At 41.8% G+C, this 17,500-nt stretch overlaps 1 protein-coding gene across 1 annotated transcript in view; it reads right to left on the reverse strand.

Moving 5' to 3' along the window:
• map3k22 (mitogen-activated protein kinase kinase kinase 22) overlaps positions 1-17,500 on the reverse strand; it is a 56,787-nt gene that overhangs the window by 21,389 nt on the left and 17,898 nt on the right. The window contains exons 4-10 of the mRNA XM_047808458.1: positions 11,591-11,715; positions 9,239-9,276; positions 5,394-5,493; positions 4,496-4,612; positions 4,036-4,150; positions 1,660-1,793; positions 1,361-1,434 (exon numbers count right to left, since the gene is read on the reverse strand). Coding sequence (XP_047664414.1) covers positions 1,361-1,434; positions 1,660-1,793; positions 4,036-4,150; positions 4,496-4,612; positions 5,394-5,493; positions 9,239-9,276; positions 11,591-11,715 — 703 coding nt within the window. The remainder of the gene's footprint in view (positions 1-1,360; positions 1,435-1,659; positions 1,794-4,035; positions 4,151-4,495; positions 4,613-5,393; positions 5,494-9,238; positions 9,277-11,590; positions 11,716-17,500) is intronic.

Consider the following 17,500-nt stretch of genomic DNA (forward strand, 5'->3'; position numbering starts at 1 on the left):
CGGAGAAGGGACTTGGAGGGTGGAAAGGAAAAGAATAGACAAAAACCCACTAAGATACACAAGCAGTTTATAAAGCATAATAAACTACAGTCACATCACCATCATAGTCCTGTTGTTCACAGCTCACATCACCTGCTCACTTCCTGCTCACTTCCTGTTTCACCTTCCCTGTGGCTCACTGACTGTTTCTTCTCCTCTGTGGGACATCGACCAAGCACCTGACACCCAGTCTGCAGGACCTGCCCCACACTTCTACCCCACACAAGCCTCCCTGCCCCTAAACTTCATTAAAACGTTACACTGCCTCAGTCACTGACTAACTGAAGTCTGCTTCTGTCTGAGGTTTTAATCCTCTTATTAATGCTCCCAGATCACGAGAATAAACGTAAGTGCTTCCCCGCTGTCTTAAAGGCGATCTGTATTAAACGCTTCGGCTGTGAAGAGTTCGATTTCTAGATGTATTTATTTCTCACTGCTATTTGCCCTGACTTCATTGTTGCCCCTCAGTTTCACGTGTTTTTTTTCTCAACTGATCGCAGGTCGCTTTTTAAAATGGACCGTAAGGAAAGGTCAGAGCAGAAGGTCAGAGCTTGCAGTGTGGATTGTTCAGTTCTGTGTTATTGCCTCCAGGCTGATGACGTCAGTGGTGCACGCGACAAGGCCCGGGATAGCACACACACACACACACACACACACACACACACACACACACACACACACACACACACACGGAGAGAGAGGGAAGAAATTTCCATGCACTCGTTTCCTGACATTGTTCAGCAAGTCAGAGGCCAGATAAGGCTTATGCAGGTAGCACCGTTTCTCTCTCTCTCTCTCTCTCTCTCTCTCTCTCTCTCTCTCTCACTCTCTCTCAGTTTCTCAGTCTGTATTACACTATTTGCAGGATTGATTTCATTTCATTTAGGAGTAACAATGCTTACACATTCGCTTCCCTCTATACTTTCTCCCACTCCCTGTGAGTCTCTCTCTCTCTCTCTCTCTCTCTCTCTCTCTCTCTCTCTCTCTCTCTCTCTTTCTTTCTCTCCCTGTTCTTTTTCTCTGAACAGACGCAGCACACGATCACACCGGAACTGAGGCATTCAGATAAGGCTGCCGTCACCACGGCAACTTTTAGCAACTTCCTGTCCGGCCTCTGCAGCTTATCCTGATTCATTCCCTCTGCACAGAGCCTGCACACATATGCACGCTCGCACACACACGCACGCAGACACAAACACACACACACACGCAGACACAAACACACACACACACACACACACACACACACACACACACACACACACACACACACACACACACACACACACACACACACACACACACAGAAGCTTCTTCTCACCTGTCCAGAGCTTGGTCCAGGGACTGGCAGCTGCTGGAGAGCGAACCCTCCGCACTTCCAAAAGGGTCCATGACCTGCAGGAAACAGAGCTTCATGAATTAAACACATGCAACAGATTATGCAGGTTTCTACCAAAACATTCTGTCATCCATTCCTGTCTCCAGTGACTCCACCATTTATAAATACGGCTCCTTTGCAGGTTCTCGAACAGCGCTGGAGAACTCGAGAGCTTGAATAATCAGAATATCGCTCTGTCGAAGTGAACAGCAGCAGATGTGTGCTTTAATCCAGGTGCTTACGTTGGGACCCGGCGTCTCGGGGATGAACTCTCCCTCGCTGTGGATGCTGGTGTAGGAGCCCTGACGTGCAATCTGCTGCTGCTCCTCGGGCACGCTGCCCGGCGGTGGGGAACTCCTCCCTGTGTGCAGAGAGCCTAGAGAACACGATACAGAACGTCCTTAGCTACGTTCCAACGAATAGGTTTGTTTATGAGCATGACATTAAAGATTTACACAAAAAAAATTTTAAAGGTGCAGTGTGTAATGTTTAAAAGTGGATCAAAGATTTCTTCGCAACAATTCTGAGATAAATGTAAACTGTGTGTCTGACTGGAATTTCATGGAACAGATCTGGCTTTTTTACATTTTTCCGGGCCAGAAATAAAAGCCGTACAAAGCCTTAAGTCGCATTAAGGCAGATTAGGGGTGAAATTGTACGCTGGTCGATTCAGTTCTACTTGTATTTATAGTTTTATTGGAAGTGTAATTCACCTCATGAGCAGCAGAGGGCTCTGACCTGAGACAAAGCAACACGTCAGAAAGGAACAAGAAAAGGTCTGAAATATCAGCTTAAGGAATAAGTAGAGCTGAAAGAAAGAAAGAAAGAAAGAAAGAAAGAAAGAAAGAAAGAAAGAAAGAAAGAAAGAAAGAAAGAAAGAAAGAAAGAAAAAATGGGGGGGAGATCAAAGATAAAAACAGCATATAATATATAAAGACCAAGCAGTGTGTGTGTGTGTGTGTGTGTGTGTGTGTGTGTGTGTGTGTGTGTGTGTGTGTGTGTGAGAGAGAGAGAGAGAGAGAGAGAGAGAGAGAGAGAGAGAGAGAGAAAGAGGAAAGAGTGAATAGAGATGATGTCATCATTCTACATGTAAGAGCTTAATAATAAGAAAGTAGTGATGAACTAACATTGAGTCCAGTGAGAGAGAAAAAAGGAGGTGAAGAGGTGGAACGAGGCTTGCTTCAGACAGAGATAACGAGATAAAGAGGCAGACACCGGAACACCGAGACGACAGGATGAGAGCAGACGAGGGCAAGGAGACAGAAAGGGAAATGAAAAAGGGTCACGGGGGACATGTTTTCATTGAGAGCAACTGTTAAGGAGTGCAGAAATGGAACAAATTAGTCATACGTGTTTAAAACGGTGTCACCTTTCACCCCAATTACAGCACAAACACTGTCCAAGACTGTCCACCAGAAAATAAACCACTTCAGGACAACAATCAACCATGATCCCTCTGATTTTAGTCCAGTTTCTCCACACTGAGGCTCCTGTAAACGAAGCAGTGTTCGTGTCCCTGAGCTAAAACCTGTCCATGAGAAGGTTCATCGATGTTCATCACCTGGAGATTTCTGACAGGCTATAAAACCATTCGCCTCTGAGAGAAGGATACGGTCTTCAGGATCACATACGGCTTCTGTTGCTCTTTTTGTCAGGTGTAATGATGGATAAGATGAAAGATAAGGAGAAAAAAATAGAGATGGAAAAGTGAAGAAGAAGATTTCGAAAATCTCTTCATAAAACCTTATCTTCTTCAAACTCGTGTATAAAGATGGGGAAAAGGAGTGAGCTGATCGTTGGAGGTCGCTTTGATCCCTCTGTCTACGTCTTCATTTACATTTACTTATCCAACGCAGACTTACATTTTATACGAGTGAGCAACTGGGGCTTAAGGGCCTTGGATTTAAGGGCCTTGGAACCTGGGATTTAAACTCAGAACCTTGCAATCAGTAATCCAACAACTTAACCACTAAGATACTTTACCCTTCTAGTCAAGTCTACTTTATTCTCTCCTTCCACACACACACACACACACACACACACACACACACACACAAACTCTACCAACTTGTCCGATCACATTCCAACTCTAGAAATGCCTAGTAAAAAAATATGGTCCAAATTTAGAAGACGAGGCACAAATACACTCAGGCGTGTCTGAAACTCTAAAAAAAAAATCAGCCTATTAATCGTTAGGGTAATTTGATAATAATCCCGAATATCAGGAATTGTGCTAAAAATCCTTTGCAAAAGAAAAGAGTGGGTATTTATTTTTTTTAGAAGGGCAATTACAAATGATTCATTCAGTCAGTTATTAGGTACAATGTCTGAATTACACTGAACTTGTAGCGGGTCCTCATATTCCAAAGCACCACGGATTAGTCAAATACGGCAATATCTCTCGTCACTAATCCACTTGTATTTGCGTTCGCATTACGTCAAAGCGGCACTCTGATAGATTCAAACCAGCGTGAATGACCAATCAGTGCTTTCTATCTCTCCATTACAGTGTGCTGAGGGCGATAAACCTGTTGAGTGATGGTGAAAAAACCTGTCTGTGTGTGTGTGTGTGTGTGTGTGTGTGTGCGCGCACACGCACGTGTGTGTGGGTGTGTTACCTGTGGAGTGTTTGCGCACTCGTTCGGATCCTTTAAGCAAAGAACCTTTCAGGTCTCCTAGAGACCGAGACGACCTCATCTCACTCTGCTTATCTCTGCTGTTCACCTGCAAGAACTAGAGAGAGAGAGAGAGAGAGAGAGAGAGAGAGAGAGAGAGAGAGAGAGAGAGAGAGAGAGAGAGAGAGAGGGAAATACATAAAGATAAACAGACAGAGAAAGAGGCAGACAGACAGACAGACATATACACAGAGACAGACAGACAGAAACCCACAGAGAGATACAGAGAGAGAGAGAGAGAGAGAGAGAGAGAGAGAGAGATACATACAGGGAGAGTGGAGCGTGAGAGTCCTATATCTGTGATGAGGTATAGGTTGTTTTTTTTTTTTTTGTGTGTGTGTGTGTGTGTGTGTGTGTGTGTGTGTGTGTGTGTGTGTGTGTGTGTGTGTCCGTCCAAACTCACATGGTTGTTCGCAGGAGTTTTCAGAACAACTCTCAGCACACTCTTTGCTCCAGAGCCGGAGCTCAAACACGATACGGCTCGGTCCAAATCCTCCTGACATTTTAGAGCTACAAGTGTCTGTAAACACACACACACACACACACACACACACACACACACACACACACACACACACACACACACACACACACACACACTTCTGTGATAAACAAGCCAATTGTTTACATTCCATTAATTCAGTAATCTGTTTGGATTTGATCGTTTAACTTAAAAAACAAGTTCGTTCTGTGAAACTCAAACTGTTTGTTAGTTAAATATTCCAAACCACAAACTAGCATTACAAAACATACACAAAACTAACTTCCACAAAACTAACTCCATCAGTGCACTCTACACTATCTCATGGATTAGACAGCATTAATGTGTTAGCATTTAGCAGAAATGAGCATGCTCAATGCTTAATTAGATCTAGAGCTAATGTAGTCACTGCTACTGATGAATTTATAGCAAGAATAACAAGCTTAAACACACCATGTCCTGTCAGAAAGTTCAAAACTTACATTTCTTTTTTTGCTTCAAGTACTAAAGTCACAGACTTGAGCAGACATCTGTGAGAAATAATTAGCTAAAAAGTGACCGCTCCTGATGCTAACTTGAGCATGTAGCTACAGCTATGTAAGCTAACCAGCAAAAAGCTAGTAGTGTTAGCATTGTGGATTAACTGAAGCAACTGACATGGTTTAGTTCAGCTAAACTGTCTTATATTAAAGTAAATTAGATTTATTTTTCCTTTAATGTGTGCTAATAATATAAAAGAAACTTATACACACTAAGTGCTAAGCGTTTGTATTCACTCAAGTGTTTTGTTTGGTTGTTTGTTTGTTTGTTTTTTTTTTACCTCTCTGTCAGTGTAGTAAAGGTCCATATGCTGACCAAAAGCCTCTGTGACTTTCTGCAGAAGCTCTCTGAACTTCAGCGGCCTCTGGAAGAGAATAATCCTAAAGGAGACCAAGAAGAAACAGATAAAACACAGATCAAACTAAACTGAAGTAAACCTACTGTTGTCAGAGTACTTACACATAATAATAATAACCATGGACTACTACTAATACTATGCCACACATGTATTTTGCGGTTAGAGTTTATAGTCTATAGTCTTTATGTATATAGTTATAGTTTTATGTCACGTAAGGAAAATATTCATGTATTAAATCGATATTTATGGATTTAAACAGTACTAATGCACGATTAAAGGGAAATAATCGGCACCACGGTGGCGAGATGAGTCTCGACGCGAAGCGACGTTACTCTTTCCTAAACGAAGTCATTTATTTTCCAATAACAATTTATCAAGGCTTACAATTTTTAACATTTTTTTTTAATGATTATTAGTTCACAACAGTAAATATAATGTAAAATTTAACAGACACTTAAACTACTGGAATAATTTAACCATTACACATAAGTTAAGTTAAGTTTAAATAAAACTCACAGAAAAAAAGATATATCAATCAAACAAACAAACAAACAAACAAATAAATAAATAAAATTTAAAAAAATCCCTAAACATTCTGTTAATGTTTCAAAAAAGAGACCAATCGAAAATTAAAATGATCTCAATTAGGCTCAGACTGAAAAACAAATAATACTCAGGAGTAAAGTCACCTGGTGCGAGTGTCGAATCATTATATATCAATTTAAAGATAAAGAACCACGGGACCTGACATGCAGCAGAACCAAATATGCCTATTTTCCTTTAGACCTGTTTAGAAAGACTCGTCATTTAATTCCTTTATAGTTATTACATTTAATGTTGTGTATAAAGAGTGTATAAAAGAGGCACCGGTCTCCCTGTTTCTTTCTCTTAAAGTTAATAAAAAAGCAAAGCTTGTCAAGTTACCAAGAAATGGGAACTGTTTTTTTGTTTTTCAGCGTTTAGTGTTTTCAGCTTTTCCTGTGACTCTTACTGACACTGGAGACTCCTTCCTGAAAGCTTTGTCATATAGCTATCATATCACATGAACTAGCTGTTACCAAAGTGCACTAATGTTATTAATCCTTGCGGGTGAAGATCTTCTGACCAATCAGATTTGAGAATGAAATGGCACAGTGGTGTAACAAATCTTAAGGGAAGTGGTGGGTCGAGCGGTTAAGGCCCTGGGTTGTTGATCGGAAGATCAGGTTCATCACTGCCAAGCTGCCCCTGTTGTGCCCTTGAGCAAGGCCTTTAACCCAGGGGTGATGTATCATGGCTGACCCTGAGCTCTGTCCCCAACATCCAAAGTTGTGATATAGGAAGAAAGAATTTCATTGTGCTGTAATGTACATGTGACAAAAAAAAGCTTCACGCTCAAGGTCAAAGCTGAGATCCTCCATTAGAGAAGTGTTTGCTCAGCAGTTAAAGTCCTGCTCTAAGTAGCCAGAATACCATGAGTTCAAATCCCAACACAGCCAGCAAGTCCTTTGACCTCTAACCGCTCAGCTCTATTCTTGCACTGGATTCTGCCTCACTTATTTGCTACTTCAGATAAAAACATAAATGTAAAACAATTGTAAGTGCATTTGGCACAACCGTTTGGAACGGAGCTCTGTTTCAACACCAGCGTTCCTCACATCAGAGCTCACACAAAGGCAGATAGAACTTCCTGAAAGGAAGAAAAAAGCAGCCAAGCAGTTTTGGCAGCAGCAGGTTTCCTGTGCACCATTAATGTTCATCTCTGCTTTGTTCAACATATCCCACAATCCTTCAGCATCTCCTGCTATCTGCTGCTTTTTAAATAACCCCAAACCTCCCACATGGGATGTCCCTCAAAACTTTGCAGCCAAATTAGCCACTGTTTACTGATCGCAACTCAGAGATCATGAAATGTTTCTTGATCTCCACCTTAATGGCTGTGTATTGCACTCAGGGACGAGAGGAATTCTGGGTAATCACTGCCCTGGTAGATGTCCGGTGAAGTTTTTCTTAGATTTTAGTCTCTGCACTTCTGCTTCTTGTGAGGTTATTAATGTGATACAAACGAATCTTTCTGAAGTCCAGAAAAAGACAGAGCAGAAGTTGCGACCGGAAACAGAGCACTGGGGAAAATATGGCACGGAGAGAGACGAGAGGATATACGGAACAAGATGGCTTTCCTTCCTCGATGCGTTTAGATAAGCAGAAGCTGGCAAGGAGAGGGCGCTCGCCTCTTTCCTGTCCCAGTGCTCCTGTCGCTTACGGAGGAAAGAAAAACCTTCGAGTGGCTCCAATTAGGGCACTTGGATTGCAGAGCTGACACCAGCAGAGTCTATTGATGAGGTTAGCCTGGATAACAGAGTGCTATTGTCACAGTAACGTCTTAAACAGTGGATCTTTCCAGAACACTGACTAAGCCCTCCACAATGCCAAGTGTTAGGCTAAAGTATGCTGGAAAGGCAGATTTATTTTCTGTCACCAATCTTTCCCACGTTTTTGTATTGTTTTTTGGTCTTTATTCTTTATCTATTTACATTTTTTCTTCTGCTTTTCTTTTTTACATTCTCTACTTTTTACCGTCTCCTGTTACATTTCCTTCTATTACTGTACCTGTGTATAGAGAGGTGCTCCATGCAAAAGCGAAGACATCTGATATATTTTCTAAATGTGCCAATACTTTTGGAGCTAAAGAGTTTCCTGGATTCTTAGATTCCTAGATTCTAGTTTCTTGGTTCGATACTCAGGCCAGACTTTAGCGAGGCAGAGCCTAACTACACCGATGAGCATCACTCGTCAACAATTCTGTAGGAAGAACTGAAGGATTATGAGTGAGAACAACTTCTTTTACCCCTTAGCTGCATTTGCCTAGTCACGCCAGCACAAAAGGGGAAAAAAATGACGTCTGAGCTGACTGGTTTCACTGGTTTAGATTCTGTCCTTATAACCGTCAGAGTGCGAGTTTGAAATCTCAAGCACTAACGAAGAAGCACTACACTGTGTTTTTCTATAAAGGGTGCCAATAATTCTGGACAGCACCATCTATTCGGCACGATCTCTCTCCATTCCTAAATCCATATATACGGAGGAGATTTTTCATCTTTCTCTAATTGGCTGTTCCACAAAAGAGCATCAACGTCAAGACAAACACTTTTACCAATTAGAGTGTTAGCTGCACCATGCATGAGTGTGCGTGTGTGTGTGTGTGTGTGTGTGTGTGTGTGTGTGTGTGTGTGTGTGTGTGTGTGTGTGTGTGTTTTCTCAAAGGCTCCAACAGAGAGAAAGCTCATGCTTCTGGGAATCTTTCAGACTACAGCAGAGATTTTCCCAGCATGCATTCATCCTAAAGCGTCTGATCCACCGTCCAATTTTCTCAAATCGAGGACGTTTATTTCGAGACACAAATTTGTCCAAACTTTGGTGTATGATGTGGCTTTATTACAACATGAGCCCCGGGGGGATTTTTTTACTTTTCTGTAGAGTGCAGTTTGTGTGCTTGGCATCTTTTCTCGAATGGGAGAAAGTGAGACCGGCTGTGTGTGGGCGAACTACAGGCCTGTGTGTATTAATCTGGGATGTGTCACTGAGCTCAAATATTGGCTCCGTCTTCCCCTAAACTGGGCTGGTTTGGTAAAAACATAAAGAAAAAGCTAAATGTCAAAAGCGCTCTAGGAACATTTATTTTGGCCCAACTTCAGTTTTTCCCCCCTCATATTCCCCCCTGTAGTCCGGAAAAGCCAGTGCCTGCCTGGTGAGGATGTGTGGAAAGAAACAAATGGGCTCTGACTCACCGTTTCTCCCGCTCATGCTCCAGCTTTACGCGCAAATCCTGAAAACAACAACAAAAAAACAGAGAATGAGAAAAAGAAGTAAACAGTAAATGATTTTTAACTGTTATAATAAAACAAGCTCTTAGCATAGCTCTTAATCCCGAGTTATTGTCAATCTAATCCAAGACTAATCTCTGACTAAACCCTGACTAATCCAAGACTAAATCCAGAGTAAACCCAGACTAAACTCAGACTAAACCAAGACTACACCCTGACTAAACCTAGACTACACCCTGACTAAACCAAGACTAAACCCTGACTAAACCAAAACTAATCCTGACTAAACCAAGATTAGACCCTGGCTAAACCCTGACTAAACCTAGACTAGACCCTGTTTAAACCAAGACTACACCCTGACTAAACCAAGACTACACCCTGTCTAAACCATGATTAAACCCTGACTAAACCTTGACTAAACCAAGACTACACCCTGACTAAACCTTGACTAAAACCCTGTTTAAACCAAGACTAAACACTGACTGAACAAATATAAATTCCTGCTTTTAACCAAGTTTCACACTTTGAGGGTCTGTTCAGGACAAACTGAGTGATACTCAGAAATATCTGAGTACTATTTAAGGAAGTGAGTAAAAAGCCGTACAGAAGGCTTACAGACAGCACGCAGTATCACATAGTACTGGATGCTGGGACCGGCCAGCTTGAGCACTGACGTCTGATCCCAGAATCCTTATTTGGGTTATAATGATTTGAGCTTCCCCACAAATGCTGTGTGCAGTGTTATATATGTAAACATGTAAACATATATATATACGAGACATAACATTTTGACCATCTTCCTAATATTGTGTTGGTCGAGGCAGGGTCTATTGGAGACCGTGCCTCGACCAACACGATCAACATCAGTGACAATTTCCTCTTTTTTATGACACCATTTTCTGAGGACGATTTAATGGCTAAAATCTAAAGCTCAACCCCATAAGTCTAACCCCATAAAGTGATCCTGCTATGATAAACTACATCAGAATTCTCTATTATTAATAAATCATAAGGTGATGAATCGACCGTAGTTCTGACTCACATGCTCGTAGAGTAACTATAAATGGATAAAAAAAAAAAACACAGCTTGATTCGAGACAAATGAAACCTTTCTGTGGTGAAAGCAGAACAAATGGATGCGTTGAAGAAGTTAGAGTTTTGCTTTTTTTTATTTATTTCTACTCTAGACCTAAATAATAATAACATTTCCTGCACTCTAACACTCTCTAACATCAGAGAAATGGTTATGTTCCTTTTCATTTCCTAAACGGTGTATCGTCTCTCGTCTCCGTGCTGCAGTTCATTCGACTCGTTGCTCTTGACTGAGGAAGTAGACGCTGAGGTAATGTTACTCGGTGCATGTGTCATCCGTGTTGTTCGTATTGTCACACTCACACGGAACAGACTTCTCCATTTAAGGCAGTTAAGAGGAGTTTTCTATGCCCGGCTGACCTGTCTGATGTTGTGAAGGTGCTGGAGTCGTGTGGAAATGCTGCTCTGCTCAGCACCACTTTCAGCTTTTTCCTCATTTATGCTGCTTTATTCCTTTGTGTCGCTGCGGGACTGCAAAGAGTGCGAGCGTGTGTGTGTGTGTGTGTGTGTGTGTGTGTGTGTGTGTGTGCAAGTTTTTGCAAGCCATTTATCTTGCAGCCTTGTGTGTGAAGAGATTGCTCAACAAAAATACCAGTGATGAAACAGTACTTGAGAGAGGTTCTTAAAACACACACATACACACACACGTGCGCGCACACACACATACACACACTCTTTAGTCTCCATATATTGTTGTGAATTCAGCTAATTAGTGCAATGCTAACAAAAAAAAAGTAATGATAAGGAAACAAAAAAAAGCAAGTTTTCTCCCTTGAAGACCAGCCAAACGAAGTTCCTCAGTAAAGGACAGCTTATTCTGTATGGATGCTAAAACATATACAACAGATAAAAGCTGAGCTCACGCTGAAAATTAGAAGAAGAAGCTTAGCTTACACATCAGAGGATGGGCGAAGCTACCAGGTGCCGACACCGGACGTGAGAAAATATTACAAATCGTCTCACAAATGTCTTTTACATTTAAGCCCGCGTATGTTGTGCGGTTTATTTTTTGCTAGTTCTGCTAAAGCTAGCGGCATCACATTACGTGCGTTTGATGTCACGTGTCACCGACTAAGAAACACCTTATTTAGTAAGAAAAACCATCCGTTAGTAACTATTTTAGACAATATGACCCTTCTAAAGTTTATACACTAGATGGTACAGTAGTAGTGTGTAGTGTGTAGTGTGTAGTGTAAGTGGACACATCAGGTAATGACAGGTTACCTGTCTGTAGCTCGACGTCCTGCTCTTGGATTTGTGGCTGCTGCTGCTGCTGCTGCTGCTGAGCGGGTAACAGAAGCGCAGGGCTGCCAGGTCCTTCATGATAGAGTTAAGAGCTTCCTCGTCGTCTGTAACACACACACACACACACACACACACACACACACACACACACACACACATACACACACAGTGTCAGCACCAAATAAACAATACTCAGCATGCATTAATGCCTATATACATAACGCCACCCATCCATTCTGCCATCCCACCACCTATCCATCCGTACAGCCATCCCTCCATCCATCTCTCTACTCATTCAACCAGCCATCCATCCACCACTCCACCCATCCATTCAGCCATCCCTCCACTTATAGATCCTTCCATCCATCCATCCATCCATCCATCCATCCATCCATCCATCTCTCCACCCATTCAACTAGCCAGCCATCCAGCTCTCTACCAATCTATCCCTCCACCCATTCATCCAGCTATCCCTCCATCCATCCCACCAACAGTCCATCCAACATTCCCTCCACCTATCCATCCAGCTATCCCTCAATCCACCCCGACTCCCATTCATCTTTCCATGCATTCAACCACCCATCCACCTATCCCTCCATTTATCCATCCATCTCTCCCTCCCTCCCTCCCTCCATCCAGCCATTCATCCCTCCAGCCTTCCCCACACTCATCTCTCCATCTACCATCTTTTTCATGAATTAATCTGATACACTTTAACATAAAAAAACATCAGCATAAATAAATACAACCCCTCCAGGAAAAGTGAAGGTACGGTACTGATTTTTTTTGACAAACTTTTGTGTTTAGCATTTCTTTGCACAGTTCTGTAAGTAATTAGAGTTTCAGGGTTTCTAAATTCAGTGTTGCATATGACATTTAACCAGGAAGTGATGAGGTACAAATTTAATACTCCAAAAGAAAATCTCCGGAATGTTTTCAGATAAAGTATCGTACTGAAATCTATAACAATACAAAATGCTCTGAAACACCAACTTTGATTTGAGGAACTCCCTCATACAGTACAGTGACTCCAGCATGTCCCACAGAGTCCCACCTGGAAACTGGTTGCTTTATAAGGATTAAAAATAGAAACAGTGCTGATATGGAACTGTGGCATGTCTATGCAACAGCAGCAGGACCAGTATTTCCACTTCCTATACGATAGGCGAATTTTCTACAACAATGAGTCTGTGTTTCCACACCAGAGTCAGCAGCCTTTATGCTCCGAGATCATGAGATTTCATGTAAGCTTTTAGCTGCTGTCTGTCCGTTAAATGTCAAATAAAACAGACACACAATTCCATATACAGTATTTGACCTCGGTCCAAAAAACCCGACCTACACACAACAATTAAACAATAATAATTATTAAACAAGGCTAGGCTGCAACTTGCAATGAACTTATGCACTCAGATTCCTGTTATTAGTTCACATGAACTTCTTCTGTCGTTAATGCTTCTGTGTTGATTTGCTCCTTCTGAGATGCTTTTCTCTTCACCACAGATGTAGAGAGTTACTGGATAATTATCTATTGAGTTACTGTTACTTTCGGTCAGCTGTAACGTTCTCTTAAGACCCCTCTCATCAACAAGCCAAGTAGTTAGCACGTTCGCCTCACACCTCCAGGGTCGGGGGTTCGATTCCCACCTCCGCCTTGTGTGTGTGGAGTTTTGCATGTTCTCCCCGTGCCTCGGGGGTTTCCTCCGGGTACTCCGGTTTTCCTCCCCCCGGTCCAAAGACATGCATGGTAGGTTGATTGGCATCTCTGGAAAATTGTCCGTAGTGTGTGAGTGTGTGAGTGAATGAGAGTGTGTGTGTGTGTGTGCCCTGTGATGGGATGGCACTCCATCCAGGGTGTATCCTGCCTCGATGCCCGATGACGCCTGAGATAGGCACAGGCTCCCCGTGACCCGAGAAGTTCGGATAAGCGGTAGAAAATGAATGAAAAGATAAGATCAAATTCCTAACAAGGTTCTCGAGTTCCTAACCCTGGATGCTGAATAGGTCGATTAAAGCGTTTTTTCCCCCCCTCATAATAAATTTGGACTTAAAAATAATACATTGTTAATATAAAAATAAATCATCATTTTAGATATTTAAAAGAAATTCATTCATTCATTAGATTTATATTTAAATAAAATAATCCAGTTCCTATTTTAATGTGTGACCAAAAAAAATAGGAAAATTATTAAAATGAATAAAGAAAAGTTAATGTTCATTAACATTCGATCAGGTGTTTTTAAGGTTAATATTATTTGAACCCTCTCAAAAATAAAGATTATTTGGGCAAATAAAAGAGGTGTTAATAATGCAACAAACGCACTAGCCGAGAAACGCGCCATGCTTTCATACACGCAGGCTTCAAACTGACGACCACAACTGAGGCTTTTAGAGCAACACAGTGGTTTTGTTTTAACCAGTCAGCGCTGACGAGAAGCTCAACACCTCCACAAAATAACAATTAAAGTGAAACTTGGATAGGATTCTGAGAAAAAGCCCAATTATTTCCCTTCAAAGCTTGAGACGCTTTTCTGCTAAACTTGTCGCACGGCGTGTCTTGAATATGTAACATACAAAACAAAACTTTTTTTTTTTCGCCTCCAGAATCAACAGTCTGGGACACATTTAAATAGGACACGAATTCGCCGCCACCTTGTTAGGCTAAATCCAGCAAACGGAGTGCAATCATGCAAATAACCTCGTCGCGAATTAACATATCAAGTGGCCTTAATGGAGGCAATTAGGTCGTGTGTGTGTGTGTGTGGTAGTAGTTCCAAGCTGAGCACAAGGTCATTCATATAGACTGCTTTGGAGAACACAGACATCAGAGTCAGCACATGAGTCAGGAGTCAGTCTCTCTCGAAAAATCCACATTCCTGAGGGAATCTTGTTTTCATTCATTCATTCATTCATTCATTCATTCATTTTCTACCGCTTATCCGAACTTCTCGGGTCACGCGGAGCCTGTGCCTATCTCAGGCGTCTTCGGGCATCGAGGCAGGATACACCCTGGACGGAGTGCCAACCCATCACAGGGCACACACACACTCTCATTCACTCACACACTCACACACTACAGACAATTTTCCAGAGATGCCAATCAACCTACCATGCACGTCTTTGGACCGGGGGAGGAAACCGGAGTACCCGGAGGAAACCCCCGAGGCATGGGGAGAACATGCAAACTCCACACACACAAGGTGGAGGCGGGAATCGAACCCCCAACCCTGGAGGTGTGAGGCAGACTTGCTAACCACTAAGCCACCGTGCCTCCCTTCCTCCTTTTTCAATACATTTTAATTCAGTCCAATATACAATTCAGTATATTGATGATAAATACTACAAACGCAGCACATCCTAAGACAAGGGCTAAATGTCAAAATCATCCAAAAGACATTCCATTAAACAAACAAACAAACGAACAAACAAACAAATAAATAAATAGGCTTAATGGCTCAATGATTTCAGTTGAATTGGTAAAACTTTCAGCTATCTTCTCTCTAAAAATTGAATGGTAGATAAAACCATACATATATACAGTACCGTATATACTGCAAAATCTGTAATATTCACTGTATGTATGTCATTCGAAAGAGATATCAAATATAAGACACACACAGAAGTTGACCATCTTCTCCATACATGACCTCAGAAGTGTCCATGATTGGCTAGTGATGCTGCGAATAACAGGGAAGAGAGTTACATCATCCCGCCACATCCAGCTACAGAAAACTGTGGCATTTCTCCGCTACATATTTGAAACAGCTCTGTGTAACCTTTTCTACACAACCCTTAACACGATGGCATTACTCTCGTGGGTTTTGAGTAGATTCATCTTGAAACTTGGTTGTGGTTTGCTCCTGGGCTGCACGGTGGCTTCTTGCATTGCTTTTCGAAGTGCCAGTGATGTAGGCACTGAAGTAATCCTCAGTGGCAGTTAATGTCTTTGGTGTGTTTTATATGGGAGTTTGTGTGTGTGTGTGTGTGTGTGTGTGTGTGTGTGTGTGTGTGTGTGTGTGTGTGTGTGTGTGTGTGTGTGTGTGTGTGTGTGTGTGAGCATTCATGCATACGTCTGAGATGTCAGTGACTAATTTACTGGCAGCAGCAGTCATTCAGCTGTATTATTTGTTTGGTATCCTTGACTGCCGTGCGATAGAGTGACCAGCTGTCCAGAGAGAGCAAAAAATGACAGATTGAAAAAGGTATTTAGGAGAGAGAGCGAAAGAGAGAGATCAGCCATTTCAACAATACATCATCATGGGGTTCAGTTTGTTGCAAAATGCAAATAGGTACTGAATCAAATGCGGCAGGTACTGAATAGAAAGCTGTAGATACTATGTTAAGTGCAGCGGTTACTGAATCCAATGCAGTGGGCACTGAATCGAACGCAATAGGTACTGAATTAAATGCTGTAGATACTGAGTCAAATTCAGTAGGTAATAAATCCAATGTAGTGGGTACTGAGTCAAATGCAGTAGGTACTGAGTCAAATGCAGTAGCTAATAAATCCAATGTAGTGGGCACTGAGTCAAATGCAGTAGGTACTGAGTTAAATGCAGTAGTTAATAAATCCAATGTAGTGGGTACTGAGTCAAATGTAGTGGGTACTGAGTCAAATGCAGTAGGTACTGAGTCAAATGCAGTAGGTAATAAATCCAATGTAGTGGGCACTGGGTCAAATGCAGTAGGTACTGAGCCAAATGCAGTAGTTAATAAATCCAATGTAGTGGGTACTGAGTCAAATGTAGTACTGTAGGTACTGAGTCAAATGCAGTAGCTAATAAATCCAATGTAGTGGGTACTGAGTCAAATGCAGTAGGTACTGAGTCAAATGCAGTAGGTACTGAGTTAAATGCAGTAGTTAATAATTCCAATGTAGTGGGTGCTGAGTCAAATGTAGTAGGTACTGAGTCAAATGCAGTAGGTACTGAATCAAATGCAGTAGTTAATAAATCCAATGTAGTGGGTACTGAGTCAAATGCAGTAGGTACTGAGTCAAATGCAGTAGGTACTGAGTCAAATGCAGTAGTTAATAAATCCAATGTAGTGGGTACTGAGTCAAATGCAATAGTTACTTAATCCAGTTAAGTTGGTACTGAGTTAAAAGCATTAGGTTCTGAGTCAAATGCAGAAGGAACTGAATCAAATTCATTTGGTACTGAATCGAATGCTGTCAGTACGCAAATTGTGGACATTTGCTCAATTACCACATCACATACTGTATGTATCTTCCAAATATCTTATTTGTAAAGTTGTGTAAAGTTGTGAGATATTAATAGTGCCAGCTGCAATACATGAGCACTCGTGCGCAAAAGCAAGTACAAAACAACAGAGAGTATGCAAGCATGTGAACTTGTCAAGGAGATTTCATCTTGTAGAGAGAGAAATTCATTACTGTGATACTTTTAAAGGTCATTCTTCTTGACAGAGCAAGACAAAGAGCACAGCTGGAACCTTTCAGAATGCTTTCTCTGGATTGCCTCATCTCACTGTGTGTGTGTGTGTGTGTGTGTGTGTGTGTGTGTGTGTGTGTGTGTGTGTGTGTGTGTGTGTGTGTGTGTGTGTGTGTGTGTGTGTGTGCAGGCTCTGTTCAGGTCTTCTGGCTTAAAGGAAGTCATGTGCAAAACTGGGCTGAATGGAGAGACTAAAGGGATTTCCCCAGAATTACATCAGCACAAAGGAATTGTGCAAAAGCAGCAATAAGATCTTAGAATAAGGTCACCATTTATCTTCATGGAAACAATGCTCATTACCTCCATCACACACACAGTCACATATTCTCATGAGAACAAACTTTCTCTCAGCCAGACCCATTGTCCATATCTTCATCAGTTTCGATCTTCTTCCTTCCAGATCAAGCTCACAAAGCAATGCCTTTACTAACCTGGC

The sequence above is a fragment of the Tachysurus fulvidraco genome, chromosome 25, assembly GCF_022655615.1.
Source record: "Tachysurus fulvidraco isolate hzauxx_2018 chromosome 25, HZAU_PFXX_2.0, whole genome shotgun sequence".
Lineage (NCBI taxonomy): Eukaryota > Metazoa > Chordata > Actinopteri > Siluriformes > Bagridae > Tachysurus > Tachysurus fulvidraco.